General features: G+C 41.1%; 1 protein-coding gene across 2 annotated transcripts in view; it reads left to right on the forward strand.

Moving 5' to 3' along the window:
* cabin1 (calcineurin binding protein 1) overlaps window positions 1–14732 on the forward strand; it is a 62112-nt gene extending 47380 nt beyond the window's left edge. For both annotated transcript variants that reach the window (XM_061673059.1, XM_061673060.1), the window contains 4 exons: window positions 4326–4590; window positions 7710–7877; window positions 11294–11496; window positions 11560–14732. In XM_061673059.1, coding sequence (XP_061529043.1) covers window positions 4326–4590; window positions 7710–7877; window positions 11294–11496; window positions 11560–11703 — 780 coding nt within the window. In that variant the 3' untranslated portion in view covers window positions 11704–14732. The remainder of the gene's footprint in view (window positions 1–4325; window positions 4591–7709; window positions 7878–11293; window positions 11497–11559) is intronic.
* The last annotated feature ends 338 nt before the right edge of the window (window positions 14733–15070 follow it).

A 15070-nucleotide genomic window follows, 5' to 3' on the forward strand; every position in this document is an offset into this window, starting at 1 on the left:
TTCGCACTCCCACATTTATTCGGAGACGTACAGTCACACAGTCATTTTAGTCCTACTTGAGTTCACACCCAAAAGTTATCATACCCTGTGATGACCAGTGACGTGAAGTTTTTGTTAGTTGCAGTTACAGCAACATTATTTTACTTAGTGAATGAACACTGATTTCTAACAACAATCTTCTTAAGAGCTGACGCTATTACCACATCTATGACTGAGAAGTGTGAAATATCAGTGGGAGGTTTCAATTGGTGCAGTGTTTCGCCTCCCCCCCAAAATCATGTACCATAATCATGTACTTTGACAATGGTTTTAGCAATAATTTGTTGAAGGCCAGCAGAAAATACCCTTTCACCGCTAGGTCCATGAAGGCAGATTTGGATCAAGGCGATGCGGAAGAACTGCACCAAACATCTAGAATGGAGGTTGTGAGCCAAGGGCCCAGGTCTAACAATTGACTAATTCCCACAGACACACTCCAAAATTTTGTCAAAGGTTTTCCCAGAATTGTGAATATTGTATTAGGTGCCAAGAGAACACAATTTTTCTTCTATTTTAAGTTTTGGTGTAATGGCAAAATGTCTTGTTTAGACGAAAAATATTTCCCTGTATTCATCAGTATTTCGTTTTGTGCATCATGAGGTAAAATGTGACAAACTAATTAATAATTTGGTTATTCCCAGACTTATTTAAGTAGATGCCAGCGCTAAATATAACCCAGTGAACCTCCCCATTGGCACTTCTTCCTTACTTGCTAGTTCCCTTTATGTCATTGATCGCAGCAGTTTGCCTGTCACTGGGCTGCACATAAGCACTGTCACTATGCAAATAATCTGGTCAAAATCGAAAATAAGACACCACTACATGAATGTCTTAAAGTAAAAAAGGAATTGCTTTACTCAAGGAGACACTTTTAAAGTCTAGATGAGGAAAAAAAAAAAAAAAAAAGATAACATCTATATTCAGTACCTTATTTGTTCTGCCCATTGCCCGGGACTCTCTTTTCATCACATCCAAATAAAAGAGTAGAGTATATATCTGGTAGCCTCCTATTTCTGCAGCCTAACCTAACAGCTAGCTATGTGGAATCACTGTGCCGCTTACTCACGTCGCGCAGTAGAAAATATTAGGAGACACCACTGCGCTCCAGGCCCGAATGTGAAAATTCTGTCCCTGCTTCTCTTTCACGTCCGCACATTTTTTTCAAGCCCACACAAGTACAGTGCGCAAAGGTGCCAGTGTAGCACTGAGGATGAACATTGGCTGTGCTGGGTTTTTATTTCCTCGTCAGAACAGCATCCACAGCTGCTCCAATTTGATTCAGGCCATTCTCGATATCTGCAAATAACTTCTTTTCAGTTCGAGCCAGGGATAAACTCCACTGTACAGTGCTATGAAAAAGTATTGCGCCCCCCCCCCCCTTCTCAAATTCTTATATTTTTGCATAGTTTCCCCACTTTAATCTTAAAGATCATCAAACAAATGTAAATATCAGACAAATATAACCCAAGTGAACTTGAAATGCTGTTTTTAAATGGTTATTTCATTTATTAAAGAAAAAAAAAACTTTCAGTTACCAGGCCCTGTGTGAAGAAGTAATGGCCCCTTAAGCCTAATAACTGGTTGGGCCAGCCTCAGCAGTAAGAACTGAAATCAACCCTTTTATATAACTGGCAATGAGTCTTTCACATCTCTGTGGAGCTATTATGGCTCATTCTTCTTTGCAGAATAGTTTGAATGCAGCAAATATGGTTTTTGAGCATGAATGGCCTTTTTAAGGTCATGGCACTGCATTTCAATCGGATTCAAGTCTGGACTTTGACTAGGCCACTCCAAAACCTTCATTTTGTTTTTTTAATCCATTCGGAAGTTGAGTTTCGAGTGTGTTTTGGCTCGTTATCCTGCTGCAGAACCCAAGTGTGCTTCAGCTTGATGTCACAAACTGATTGCTGAACATTCTCGTTTAGCCATCCATCACAGCAAGTTTCCCAGGTCCTGAAGGAGAAAAGCAGCCCAAAACCGTCACACTGTCATCACCACGTTTGACTTTTGGTATGATGTTCTTTTTCTGGAATGCTGTGCTACATTTACGCCAGATGTAACGAGACACATCTTCCAATAAGCTCAACTGTCATCTTGTCAGTCCATATAATATTCTCCAAAAAGTCTTGAGACTCATTCAGATGTTCTTTTTTGCAAAAGTAAGACAATCCTTTATGTTCTTGTTTTGTTAGCAGTGGTTTTCGCCTTGGAACTCTGCCATGGATGCCATTTTTGCCTTGTCTCTTTTATTGTTGTGTCATGGACAACTGACCTTAACTGAGGTAAGGGAGGACTGCAGTTCTTTAGAAGTTGTCCTGAGTTCCTTTGTGCCCTCCTGGATGAGTCATTGCTATTCTTTTGGGGTAATCTTTGTAGGCTGGCCACTCCTGGGAAGGTTCACCACTGTTGCATGTTTTCTCCATGTCAGGATAATGGCTCTCCCTATGGTTCGCTGAAATCCTAAAGCTTTAGAAATGGATTTTTAAACCCTTTCCAGACTAATTGATGTCAGTTACTTTATTTATCGACTGTTGAGGAATTTCTTTGGATCGTGTCATTTTGTTGCAGGTTTTTTTAGCTCTTTTGTCATACTTGATTTTGTCGGAACAGAATCTGTTTAAGTGATTTCTTGATTGAACAGGTCTGGAGGGAGTCACGCTTGGGTGTGATCAGGGAAAATTAACCAGAAATTGTGATTAGCCACAATTAATTAGTGATTTAACAAGGGAGTCATTACTTATTCATACAGGGGTTTTTTTTCCTCTAAAAAAATAAAATCACCATTTAAAAAGAGTATTTTAAATTCACTTGGGTTATATTTGTCTGATATTTAAATTTTTTGATGATCTTAAACTTTAAAGTGGGGAAACTATGCAAAAATATAAGAATTGAGAAGGGGGCCAATACTTTTTCATGGCACTGCACCTATGATTGGAAAAACTGATCAATCATTAGGTTAATTTTTAAAGCTTGAGTTAAAAATTCATAAAGCAAGAATAAAGTTTTTGACCAATTCTCTAATTGTCGCCTTATAACAACATACAGTAGAAGCAAAACACCTTCACATTGAAATGCTAAATTAAACTATTCATCCATCAATTTAATATACTGCTTGGCCTTCATTAGGGTCAGGGACTACAGTATATCAGATGACTTTGGGCAAGAGGCAGGTCACCCTCGACTGGTTGCCAGCCAATCTCAGTGCAGAAATCATACCTACAGGACAACCAATGTGACACTAGCCTGTTGATTTTGTTATGAACCTATGCAATATTAATAATTATAATAATTAAATTCCACATAGTGAGCAAAACATAGTGAAACACTGCACCAATTGAAACTTCCCACTGTCACCACATAGTGAAATCTCATATGCCTTAATTCAAGTCAAATTCTACGTTCAGAAAAGGATGAATTGATTATTCACACCCAACCCTAACCATCTCTGGTCTGGCAGAACCCAGACTGTGTGATGTGCTGCAATTTTTTCAGGTAGAGATTTTGTAATACAAGATGAGCTATCTCCTTGGTGTCAATTGTGCCGATGTTTAATTAATGAGTGAATCATCAAAGCTGGTGCGTGCTTGAAGCTCTGTGTAGTTGTTGTCCATGGTTTGGGAAGGTTGCTGTTCTCTATTCAATTTGCCTGATCTCTGCAATAGGTTTGAAGATTTAACTTTACGTGCGAGAGATTTGAAAGACTTGGCACAAGAGCTTTACCCATTGCTCCATGTTTTGTGCTTTTACAATTGTAAATGTAATGTAATGTAAAAACACGTTTTCAGGATGGTGGTGTGGCCTTCAATATTTTTTAATTAGAACAAAAGACATCCCGGAAGAAGGATAACTATCCTTAAAATTCCTATCCATTTGAAACAGGAGAATGAGAGAAAGTATTTATTCCTGCTAACTGTGCTCCTCTGTTGCCATGGCAGCGGCTGTGGGAGCAGGCCCACTGTTGTCACAGGTTGTTTGTGCAGCTCTTGTGTCTTGTTAGTGGTCCTCTAAAAGACATTTGGGAACATAGCAGGGAGGGATTCAGAGCTGGACAGCAGCGTCGGGAAAAAGTCTAGCTGGAGATAGACCCAGAACCTTGACTCATGTGGGTTCTTTCTCTGAGAGGTATTTCTTTTTAATTAAAAAATTTTTTTTTTTTTTAAGTCCAGTTCTCCCTCACGTTCAGCGTATGCACATTTCTCAAAACCCTACCTTAGCGGAGTTTTGCTGGTGCACCCCGAATCAGTGAGGGGTGCTCATAACAACCCCTCTTCCTGTGTTTCCTGTAGCCCATGTGCGACACACCTACCACACCTAAATTCACCAAGGAGCACAGAGATCTCTTCTTCCCCGCCTCCCTGCCAGCGCCGGTCCTACTCAGCCACGCCGCGTGCCATCCATTGTCCAACCAAGAGGGCCAAGGCAAAGTGGGGTTTGAGCCCCTGAGCAAGTTACCCAGACCACAAACGTCAGGCTTCCATGATCAGCAACCACAGAGGAGAATGGCTTGCCACCCAACGGCAGCAGCAGCTTTGGCCTTCATTCAACATACAGGTACATTATAGTGACATCCACTTCGTCAGCTACATTTGAAATTATCCTCGAAAGGTTGGAGTCTTTAAGTCGGAACTCTACGATGGAGCTTGGGTTTACCAGCAGAGGGCGCCTGTCGACTTCTCCAGTTCTGTTGCATAATAGCCTGACAGACTACATTACACCAACAATTCATTTTCGACTGTGACACAGGCGTTTGACTTAATTATTTCACTTTTCCTTATATTTTCATCAAAGCATATATAGACGTAAGTAAGGTTGGTATAATAGTTTCTAGTGCACTTGCCCTATATTCGTGCTCAGAATTTCATTTATGTCAGTCATGTCTCCAATGGTCACAGTAAATTTACTTTTCATTGGAGAGTTTTGCATTCTCACTCACAGTTGACATGTAAATGAGGGGCCAGTTGGACAGAGGTTTTATCCATCTTTATTTGAGAATGGTTTTGTGGAAAATATTTACCAAAATTCATCCAGATTTTTTCTATCCCGCACGTCCTCATTAGGATGGCGGGTGAGGTGGTGGCTATTCCAGCAGACTGGGTGAGAGGAGGCGTGGTACATCCTAGTCAATCACTGGGCACATATACAGAAGACAAACAACCACTCACATGCGCATTCACACCGATGGACAATTTAGAGTCTCCAATTATGCATGTTTTTGGAATTTGGGACAAAGCTGGAGTACCCGGAGGAAACTTACGAAAGCACAAGGGGAACATGCAAACACCACACAGGGAGGACGGAATAGAGATTTAAACCCCAAACCTCAGAATTTTAAAGCAGTCATGCTAACCACTGAAGCACTGTGCTGCGGAATTAAAAAAAAAAAACTGTAATAAAACCAAAAAAATACATTTAGTTTTTAGGAAAAAGTCAACTTACAGTACAGAAATTCCACTAGATGGCAGTGAAGCGCTTCACCATAGTGCTAGTTGATACTGTACAGTACTATGCAGTAAGTTCATTACTGTCGTATCTGCATAGAGCTTCCAATTATCATGATTTTACACTTTTCAACCTCTAAGAAATTTGACAATGGGTGTGCACAAGTCATGGCTTTAAATCTTGCATGACTACAAAATTCATTATAATTTTTTTTTTTACTAATTAAATTGTTCTTCAACTTTAATATTAAACCGTTGACGTAACAGATGCATTTTTACCTATTTGGGCGATTATTAGCAGTGTTTCTATCTATAGTCATCAAGAAATGGAGTTGAGTCTGAGTTCATTCATATTTGCATAAATTGACCTTCAAAAGTTGTACAGGCGATGCAGTCTTTGCATGCACATACACAAACATCAAAATATATTTTGTACTTTTTTCTCCATTCAGACACCATGATTAAAGAAGCTTGAAAATGTATTCTATCATTTCTATTTACAACCCCAATTCCAATGAAGTTGGGACATTGTGTTAAACAGAAAACAATGATTTTCAAATCATGTTCAACCTATATTTAATTGAATACACTACAAAGACAAGATATTTAATTTTAATATTTATTGTTTTTAGCAAATAATCATTAATGTAGAATTTTATGGCTGCATCACGTTCCAAAAAAGCTGGGACAGGGTCATGTTTACCACTGCGTTACATCACCTTTACGTTTAACAACATTCAATAAACGTTTGGGAACTGAGAACACTAATTGTTGAAGCTTCGTAGGTGGAATTCTTTCCCATTCTTGCTTGATGTACAGCTTCAGCTGTTCAACAGTCCGGGGTATTTTACGCTCCATAATGCGCCACACATTTTCAATGGGATACAGGTCTGAACTGCAGGCAGGCCAGTCTAGTACCCGCACTCTTTTACTACGAAGCCACACTGTTGTAACACGTGCAGAATGTGGTTTGGCATTGTTTTGCTGAAATAAGCATGGGCGTCCATGAAAAAGACCTTGCTTGGATGGCAGCATTTGTTTCTCCAAAACCTGTATGTACCTTTCAGCAATAATGGTGCCTTCACAGATGTGTAAGTTACCCATGCCATTGGCACTAACACAGCCCCATACCATCACAGATGTTGGCTTTTGAACTTTGCGTCCATAACAGTCCAGATGGTTCCCCTTTGACTCATCGGACCACAGAGCACTTTTCCACTTTGCATCAGTCCATCTTAGATGAGCTCGGGCCCAGAGAAGCCGGCGGCGTTTATGGGTGTTGTTGATAAATGGTTTTCGCTTTGCATAGTAGAGTTTCAAATTGCACTTACGGATGTAGCGCCGAACTCTATTTACTGACATTGGTTTTCTGAAGTGTTCCTGAGCCCACGTGGTGATATCCTTTCCACATTGATGTCAGTTTTTGAGGCAGTGCCACCTGAGGGATCGAAGGTCACGGGCATTCAATGTTGGCTGATATGGACCGCAGATGATGAAATCCCGGAATTCCTTGCAATTGTACGTTGAGGAACAATGTCCTTAAACTGTTCGACTATTTTCTCGCGCTCTTGTTCACGAAGAGGTGAACCTCGCCCCATCTTTGGTTGTGAATGACTGAGGAATTCAGGGAAGTTCCTTTTATACCCAATCATGACACCAACCTGTTCCCAATTAGCCTGTTCACCTGTGGGATGTTCCAAACAGATGTTTGATGAGCATTCCTCAACTTTCTCAGTCTTTTTTGCCACCTGTCCCAGCTTTTTTGGAACGTGTTGCAGCCATACAATTCTAAGTTCATGATTATTTGCTAAAAACAATAAAGTTTTTCAGTTTGAACATTAAATATCATGTCTTTGTAGTGTGTTATTTATGTTTAACACAACGTCCCAACTTCATTGGAATTAGGGTTGTAGGTCCGTCCGAGCTGCTGGGGATAAGAGTAAAATTGCATTTTAAGATTCTCAGAATACTGACGTCAGTGCTTGCTATGACCAAGAAACATTTGTTTGTTGTGTCTAATCAATAAAATGGTCAACTCCATCTTGACGGCGGAAATGTTTGACCAAAAACAAAGCGTGTCGCTTATATTGACAAAGCTGAAGACAAAGCTGTGACATTTTAATATAATTGTGTTTTTTTATGATGATATCTTCTCATTTATTACAAATCAACAGAGATGATCCGATTGTGGATTTATAACATGTTTTTGTTGTTGCTCACCCCCCACTCCAGAGGAGCATGAGGAGCCCACAGAGGGACTCTTGTACAGACAGCAGGAATCACACCTCTGTCAACAGATGAAACTAGCCTCTGTGTCCCAAGCACGGGAAGCAGCAGCAGCAGCTGGATGGTTCCGGGAGGAAACGGCCACATGTAGCAGCAGCACGCAGCAGTGTCCAGGTGGGAAACATAGCAGCAGGGTTAAAACAAGCGCAAGTGTACTTACCCTTCACGATTACTTGTGATGGCTGCTTAGGCAAGGTGGACGAAGACTGATTAATGTTATCCAACTTCATGCGACATGCTTTTTAGCAACTGTTATAGTGTGAAAAGAAGTTAAAGGTCCTGTATTTGGCTATTTAGACCCCCATAGAGGAAGTCGCTAATGTCTAGATCAGACTACAGGATTTTAGCCCCGATATTGGCCCGATTAGCTATCACGGGCGATTTCCCAGATCGGGTCCGACATATTTTGTAGGGAACGACAAAATTTTTGGTGGAAGCAGACGTTTTCTGCTTCCACTTCTCCGACAGTGTAGATAAAGTCCAGTGATCATAAAAGACAGGATACGGTGGTATCAGAATACTGTCATGTAGTGTTGCCGGTGTCTGACCGAGATATGCCAAGATTTTATGGCAGTAGTCTGACATAGTGCAATCGTGAAAGACCAAATTAGAGATTTTTTTATTTTAATATAAATTCAGCAATCTGGAAGACACTGAAGAGTACAATAAGGCAAACAAACAAACAAACAAAAAACTATTCACACCGTTCAAGTACATGTTGACGTACAAATTTAAGATTAAAATTAAATTTGCCTCGTTTCTTTGCTTTTCTGTTCTGGCCTCCAACTTGAACCAGGCCCATCTCCACCTGCACCTGATGCCTGCTTCAAGCTGTGCCACATGAATAGCATCCTGCTCTTTAAGCACTCTCATTCTGGAAAAGAATTGACTCAAATCATTGTCTGTTTCACTTGATTTTTCACTACTATCAATTTCCGCTAATTACAACTGCTAATCCCAAATGTATCCTCCAGGAAAATATTAAGTACAAACCTTTTCTGTTTTTATTGTCCATTGCTGAATTTGAAGCTATTTCATTCTGCGTTGTGACATAATCCCTCACATCGCTCTGTCACTTAATACATTTAACAGTAACATTCGTAAACTAATTAGGTAACTGTAGGCGCGTTTCCTAATTAATACAAAATGTACTAGCGAAGCAACTCTTGTCCCCGATGTTACATGTGCTTCGCGATTCCGCTGGGGCCGCAACCAGGGTCACGACCCGCAGCACCTCAAGGCGAAAATACAAAAGACCAGTGCAACAAATACGACATGGGCTGATCTGATGGGAAAACGTGTTGCTTAAACGGTAGCAATCGAGGATGTCCGCTCCAGAGGTGGGTCGAGTAGCCAAATATTGTACTCAAGTAAGAGTACTGTTAGTTGACAATAATGTGACTCAAGTAAAAGTAAAAAGTAGTCCGCCATAAAATGACTTAAGAGTAAAATGTCAACAGTGAAATAATTACTCAAGTAGTAGTAACTTCAGATTTTTTTAACCACAGCATGAACAGCAATAAAAAAAGATATAAAATAAAATGTGAATGTGCAAATTCTGATTTTGCTGCGTGTGTGCGCGCATGTGTGTGTCTGTGTGTATGCACTGACAAACTACAAAGAAATATCTGCAATTTGCTGCACGGTGTTTTCTCAAGTTATAAGTCAGCTGGAATATCCACGTTTAATACTACAACACATGAAAGATGTTGTTTTTGTTCGTCTAAACGTAAACACGAGTCCCGCGCCCTTGCCTTCATGGTAACGACGACCTTCCCAACATGGTGGCCACGTAGGCACCACATCCAGCCAGGCTGACTTATCTAGTGTTAATACCTATGCCCGGGAAGCACAATGGAAGACGTTGTGTGAGGTCATGTAACTTTCTTGTGTCGTTTGATTGGTGAACTAGACTTAAACGTCACTAGCACTTAAATTGGATGGGCGCGAACAGCGCCCAATGCGGATGTCCAAGTCGTAGTCTCGGGCACGAAATAGTTGATAAATAAGCTTAATAAACCCCAGTTTGAGTTTACTGTAAAACTAAACACACAACACACATTGTTTTAGTGATCACCATCTTAATGCTAACACTCAATGGAAAACCTTATTGAAAAGCTCGCTAAAATTAGCATGACATCACAGGAGGGATTTTCCTTCAAATAACAAATGTCCTCATACAAATGCTGCAGTAACGCATACAGATGGGTAATATAACAGTACTCATGGGCATATATTCTTCCTAATCTGTGAAAAAATTGTAATTAAAATTTTATTTCATAGATACGCCAGCGCCCAGTAGCAGCTCGTATAACCAACGTGCCTAAGTGGCGGCCATGTTGGGGAGGCCGTCGTTCCCATAGAAGGCAATGTATGGACACTGAAATTAGTCGGAACTTGCTCATTTCTCAGCCGATTTTCATGAGCGCTTACTGTTTTGTCAACGCCAAAGCGTATGCTATCAGTATGCAACATTTGATAAAAAGCACACAAGAAAATATATGTGAAACGGACTCGCAGTTCCCTTGTCGTAATTTTATGGCGTTCAACCGTCTGCAGCACAATGTGCCGGCATCCTTGGTCTTTTGGTTTTCCCCTCGTCCCCAATGGTGGAATGCCCTGACGACTTTGACCTCCCTAGTTTAGTGTCACCATCGGCATGGAGCTCATAACGCACGTGTTGTACCTACCTGTACATACCCTTTGGTCGCACCCCCTAGTGGCTTGGCGGACTTCCGTTGTGTGGCGTGAATTTCCGGCATTTCTCTCTTGCAGTTCTTTTGGGTTTTGTTTGTTTTGTTGTGTTTACAACCATTTTTCTTTTCCTGTTGTTTTCTGTGATTGCAGGTTTTTATCTTGCAAACGCTTTTCTTTTGCAGTTGTTTCATGTGCTTGTATGTTTTTTGTCTTGCGTTATTCCTGCTATATGCGGCATATGGTCGCCACTGTGGTATGGAATACAATGGGGGGGGATTACTGTGGACCCCCGCATTCTTGCGGTTTGGCACCCATAGATTCACCTATTTTCAGATTCTGTTTTTCCAATTTCTTTCACATTTTTTTTCTTGTTTTTTTGGAGGGAACCAACCCCAAAAACACTTATTGACGGTTTATCCCCGCTTATTCATTCTTGTGTGTGTCAATTATCTGCAGATTTTGGCTATTAGCTATTAGTCCGGCCCCGTCCCTATCCACCATGAAGAGCAGGGGTCCACTGAATACATTTTTGTGTTTTGATAACGGCCCTTTTGAGGGAAACCATAAGTACGATGTGGCCCGTGGCGAAAATGAGTTTGACAACCCTGCTTTAGATGCTAAATGAGCTGAAGTCACATGATATATGCCGAGGTCTCCTTGCCGCCGACGTTTTATGAAACGTTCCAAAATTTTTTTTTTTTTTTTTTTTAATCCAACTGTGTACAACTTGACAGCCCTCATTTGACTTGAGAAGCTCCACTGTACTGGAAAGAATGTACAGGAGGCTATCAGAGTATAATAATGACATGGTTTGTGTGCATGTTTCTCCTCAGACCAGCAGCACTATGCCAGCAGTGATCTGTCAAATCTTCCAGACTCCAGTCGAATGCGCTCACGCGTCCCACCTAACATGCCAAAGCTCTTCATCCCCTCCACCGTCACCAAGTTCCCCCCAGAAATCACAGTGACTCCCCCCACGCCCACGCTTCTCTCGCCCAAAGGCAGCATCTCAGAGGAAACCAAACAAAGGCTCAAGGTAAGATTTGCGAACGCCGCTTCGGTGCACGTCTGTGACCCCAACTGTCTGCTCCCCGCGCAGAATGTCATCCTGTCGTCGCAGTCCGCCGCCACGGTCAAGAAGGACACCCTGAGCCAGCCCTCGCTGGAGGTGCAGGAGACGTCCAGCCAGGAGTCGTCTCTGGAGAGCGAGTCAGACGAGGAGGACGATTACATGGACATCTGAGCTTCTCAAGGCCTCCTGTATGGAAAGCCGTTTGAGCATTGATCCATTAGGGCGCCCTCGTGGAACAACTTAAGTGCACTAGTAAAATGACTGTCTACTTGTTTTTTTCCCCCCCCACTACTAGTGCCACTTCTGGCCCATCAGTAAGCAATTATAGTTCAGTGAACAGCGGCGTGCAAAGTCGATGGCTGAATTTAGCTCGGGAAAAACATCAGTAAAGGCAGTTAAAATTTCCACGTGTTAAAACTCAAAACGGCATTGAGTTTTGGCCATTTGGTCCCAATTATTATTATTATTATTATTATTATACTATCGAATATTCCATTGATTAATTGGATACGAAATTATTTTTGCTTTAAAGTTTATCGCGAAATATTTTTTTTCTGACTACTGTTTACTGACTTTTCTTGTTTATTTGGTACTGTTTAATGATTAAACAAAACCAAATGAGCAATTCTCAATGTTTGCCCCAACATCATTGAAACTGACATCTTGGGTACTGATTCATGCGAACGGCTACTAGTTTGACTTCTGAGGCCTCTTCAGGTTCAACTACAGCATTTACAGATTCTTCATACTATGTTCTGAAAATAATGATTATTTTTATAATAGATTTAACTGACTATTATTTTTCCACAAATCCATTAAGATTCAGTTCCTGGTTTGGTCCATAACATGTCAAAAAACAGGCAAAAATGTTAATCTCACCCCCACCCCAACGTAAAAGCAAATGTCTTATATTGATTAAACATAAAAGATCATTTGTGTGCTTTCATGAAGGGCTACAGAAATCAGACAATTTTTTTCTGTTGAGAGGCTGAAATCAGAGGATTCGCAGCATTTTAATTTAAAAAAATGGCTGAAAAAAAAAAAAAAAAAGTTGTCGATTAAGTTGATAACCAAGTAGTTGTTGACTAATCGATTAATTGTTGCCCCTCTCTTTTAATTGCATACCACCAAGCCAAAAAGTGGCACGAGTAGTGGAAAAAACATTTCTAGAAAGACAGTCATTCTGAATTGTTTCACAAGTGAGGACGAAGAGTGTGCTTGTGTCAGGACGTTAAGGTGAATATCAAGGATAATGAAGAAGTCCTCGAACGGCTTTCCATACTCCTGTGCTAGCAAACCGCACTCTACTGGGTGGTGTTGGTGCTGCAGTACATAATCACTGCAGTTTCAGTCTTTTATCGATGCAATTGTTCAATTTCTTCCCCTCCCCTCAAACAAAACGAGAGAAAGCAGTATTCTCATTGGCTGTGGCAATGCGATCGTGTTGCCCAGCTTGTGCGCCGCAGCTTTCGTCTCAGCATGTGTGTAACGTGCCATTTATGCATATATACCCCACCCCCCGCCCCCTTGTGCCTGCATGGGTTTTCTCCTCCCCCATCCCAAAAACATGCACGGGAGGTTAATTGAACACTCTTAATTGCCCGTAGGTGTGAATGTGAGAGAGAGTGGTTGTTTGTTTCTATGTGCCCTGCGATTGGATGGCGACCGCTTCAGGGTGCACCCCGCCTCTCGCCCAAAGATAGCTGGGATGGGCTCCAGCACGCCCGCGGTACAGGATGGGAGGATGGCCCTCCCAGCTGCACCGTCGTCCTTCTTTTCCAGATGAGGGCCGATGCCGGTAGGGTTGTGATACATTTCAATGGACACACGGGCGACAAAAGGACAGTCACCGCGCAACGCCGTAACCTGTAGCACATCGGAAATGTTTACACTCAACATTTTGGGTCAGTAGAGCACTCAGGTGTGCTGCTTTTGTACTTCCCGCTTTCCTGCGAGACTAGATTTGTTCTTTCTCGGGAGTGCAGCTGTAGCTGTGAGGTTCTCACAAATGAGATGCCCGTCACCAGCACTCAAGTGAATGATGTTGAAAGAAGACATTTTGTACATATCAAAATCCAAATATCTTTGGCAGCAGCAATGAGGTGTGTGCGTGTGTGCGTTAGTGAGAAATGTGAGGCTGGCTTTAATTCCAAACTTTCCTTAATTCACTACAATTCAACATGCATGCTGAAGTGGTGTCTCAAAATTCCAACGCCTTTTCATTGGTCAATTTGTTGTAACCCACGCGTTACTCAGTGGAAGACAACAGAATGTTTTTTTTTTGTTGTTGTTTTTTTTTTTTTTTTTTACTGATTGTTTTCTATCAAAATAATGGCATCTGCTGAGTTTTTTGAAAGGTGAGTGAAACTGTAAATGATGTCTTGATATAAAAAACCTTTTTGTATTTTTATTTCGTAACATGGTTGTTGCGTTGAGGTGTGACGTCCGTCCGTCCCCATCCCCCACCCCACCCTCATGCTGTGCTTTTGGAAATGTACCACAGTTGAGAGGTGACTGCTATAGCCTCAGTCTACTACGGATGTCTAACCAAAAATATATTTGGAAATTTTTACACTTTATCCTGCTATACTTATAATGCATTGATTTGTCACAGTACATGGATCAACGCAGCAGCAGATGCTTCTATCTGTGGTGTGTTTGAGGCCGATCGTGAGCGCCAGTCACACAGCCACGCATGCTGACGTGACATCGACATCTACGAAAAAGGCATCTTGCTGCATGTCTAAGCACTTCCTTTTTTTCTGATCTTGTATTTTCAACATGCTCACTTGTAAAAACATATCTTCCATTCAACAGTATTAAAGTATTGCTACTGTTTAGCCTAAGGTAGCTCTTAACTCATGATTTATGGATTTTGGCCAAATCTTCCTTGGGACATGTTTACACTCAAACACTTGAATGAATTACATTGTTCAAACCTGAAATTATGAATCAAGCATTAACTTTTCTAATGCATGTTCAATAAAAGATAAAGCCTCAACGACAAATAGTTTACAGCAGTTTTTCTCCTTGCATCAATACAAAAATAGCAGTGGTCATATTGTGCACCAGAAACATAAGAAACAACCCCAATTCCAATGAAGTTGGGACGTTGTGTTAAACATCAATAAAAACAGAATACAACGATTTGCAAATCATGTTCAACCTATATTTAATTGAATACACTACAAAGACAAGATATTTAATTTTAATATTTATTGTTTTTAGCAAATAATCATTAACGTAGAATTTTATGGCTGCATCACGTTCCAAAAAAGATGGGACAGGCTCATGTTTACCGCTGTGTTACATCACCTTTTCTTTTAACAACATTCAATAAACGTTTGGGAACTGAGGACACTAATTGTTGAAGCTTTTTAGGTGGAATTCTTTCCCATTCTTGCTTGATGTACAGATTCAGCTGTTCCAACAGTCCGGGGTCTCCGTTGTCGTACTTTACGCTTCATAATGCGCCACACATTTTTGATGGGAGACAGGTCTGGACTGCAGGCAGGCCAGTCTAGTACCCGCACTCTTT

Source organism: Phycodurus eques, chromosome 3, assembly GCF_024500275.1.
Source record: "Phycodurus eques isolate BA_2022a chromosome 3, UOR_Pequ_1.1, whole genome shotgun sequence".
Lineage (NCBI taxonomy): Eukaryota > Metazoa > Chordata > Actinopteri > Syngnathiformes > Syngnathidae > Phycodurus > Phycodurus eques.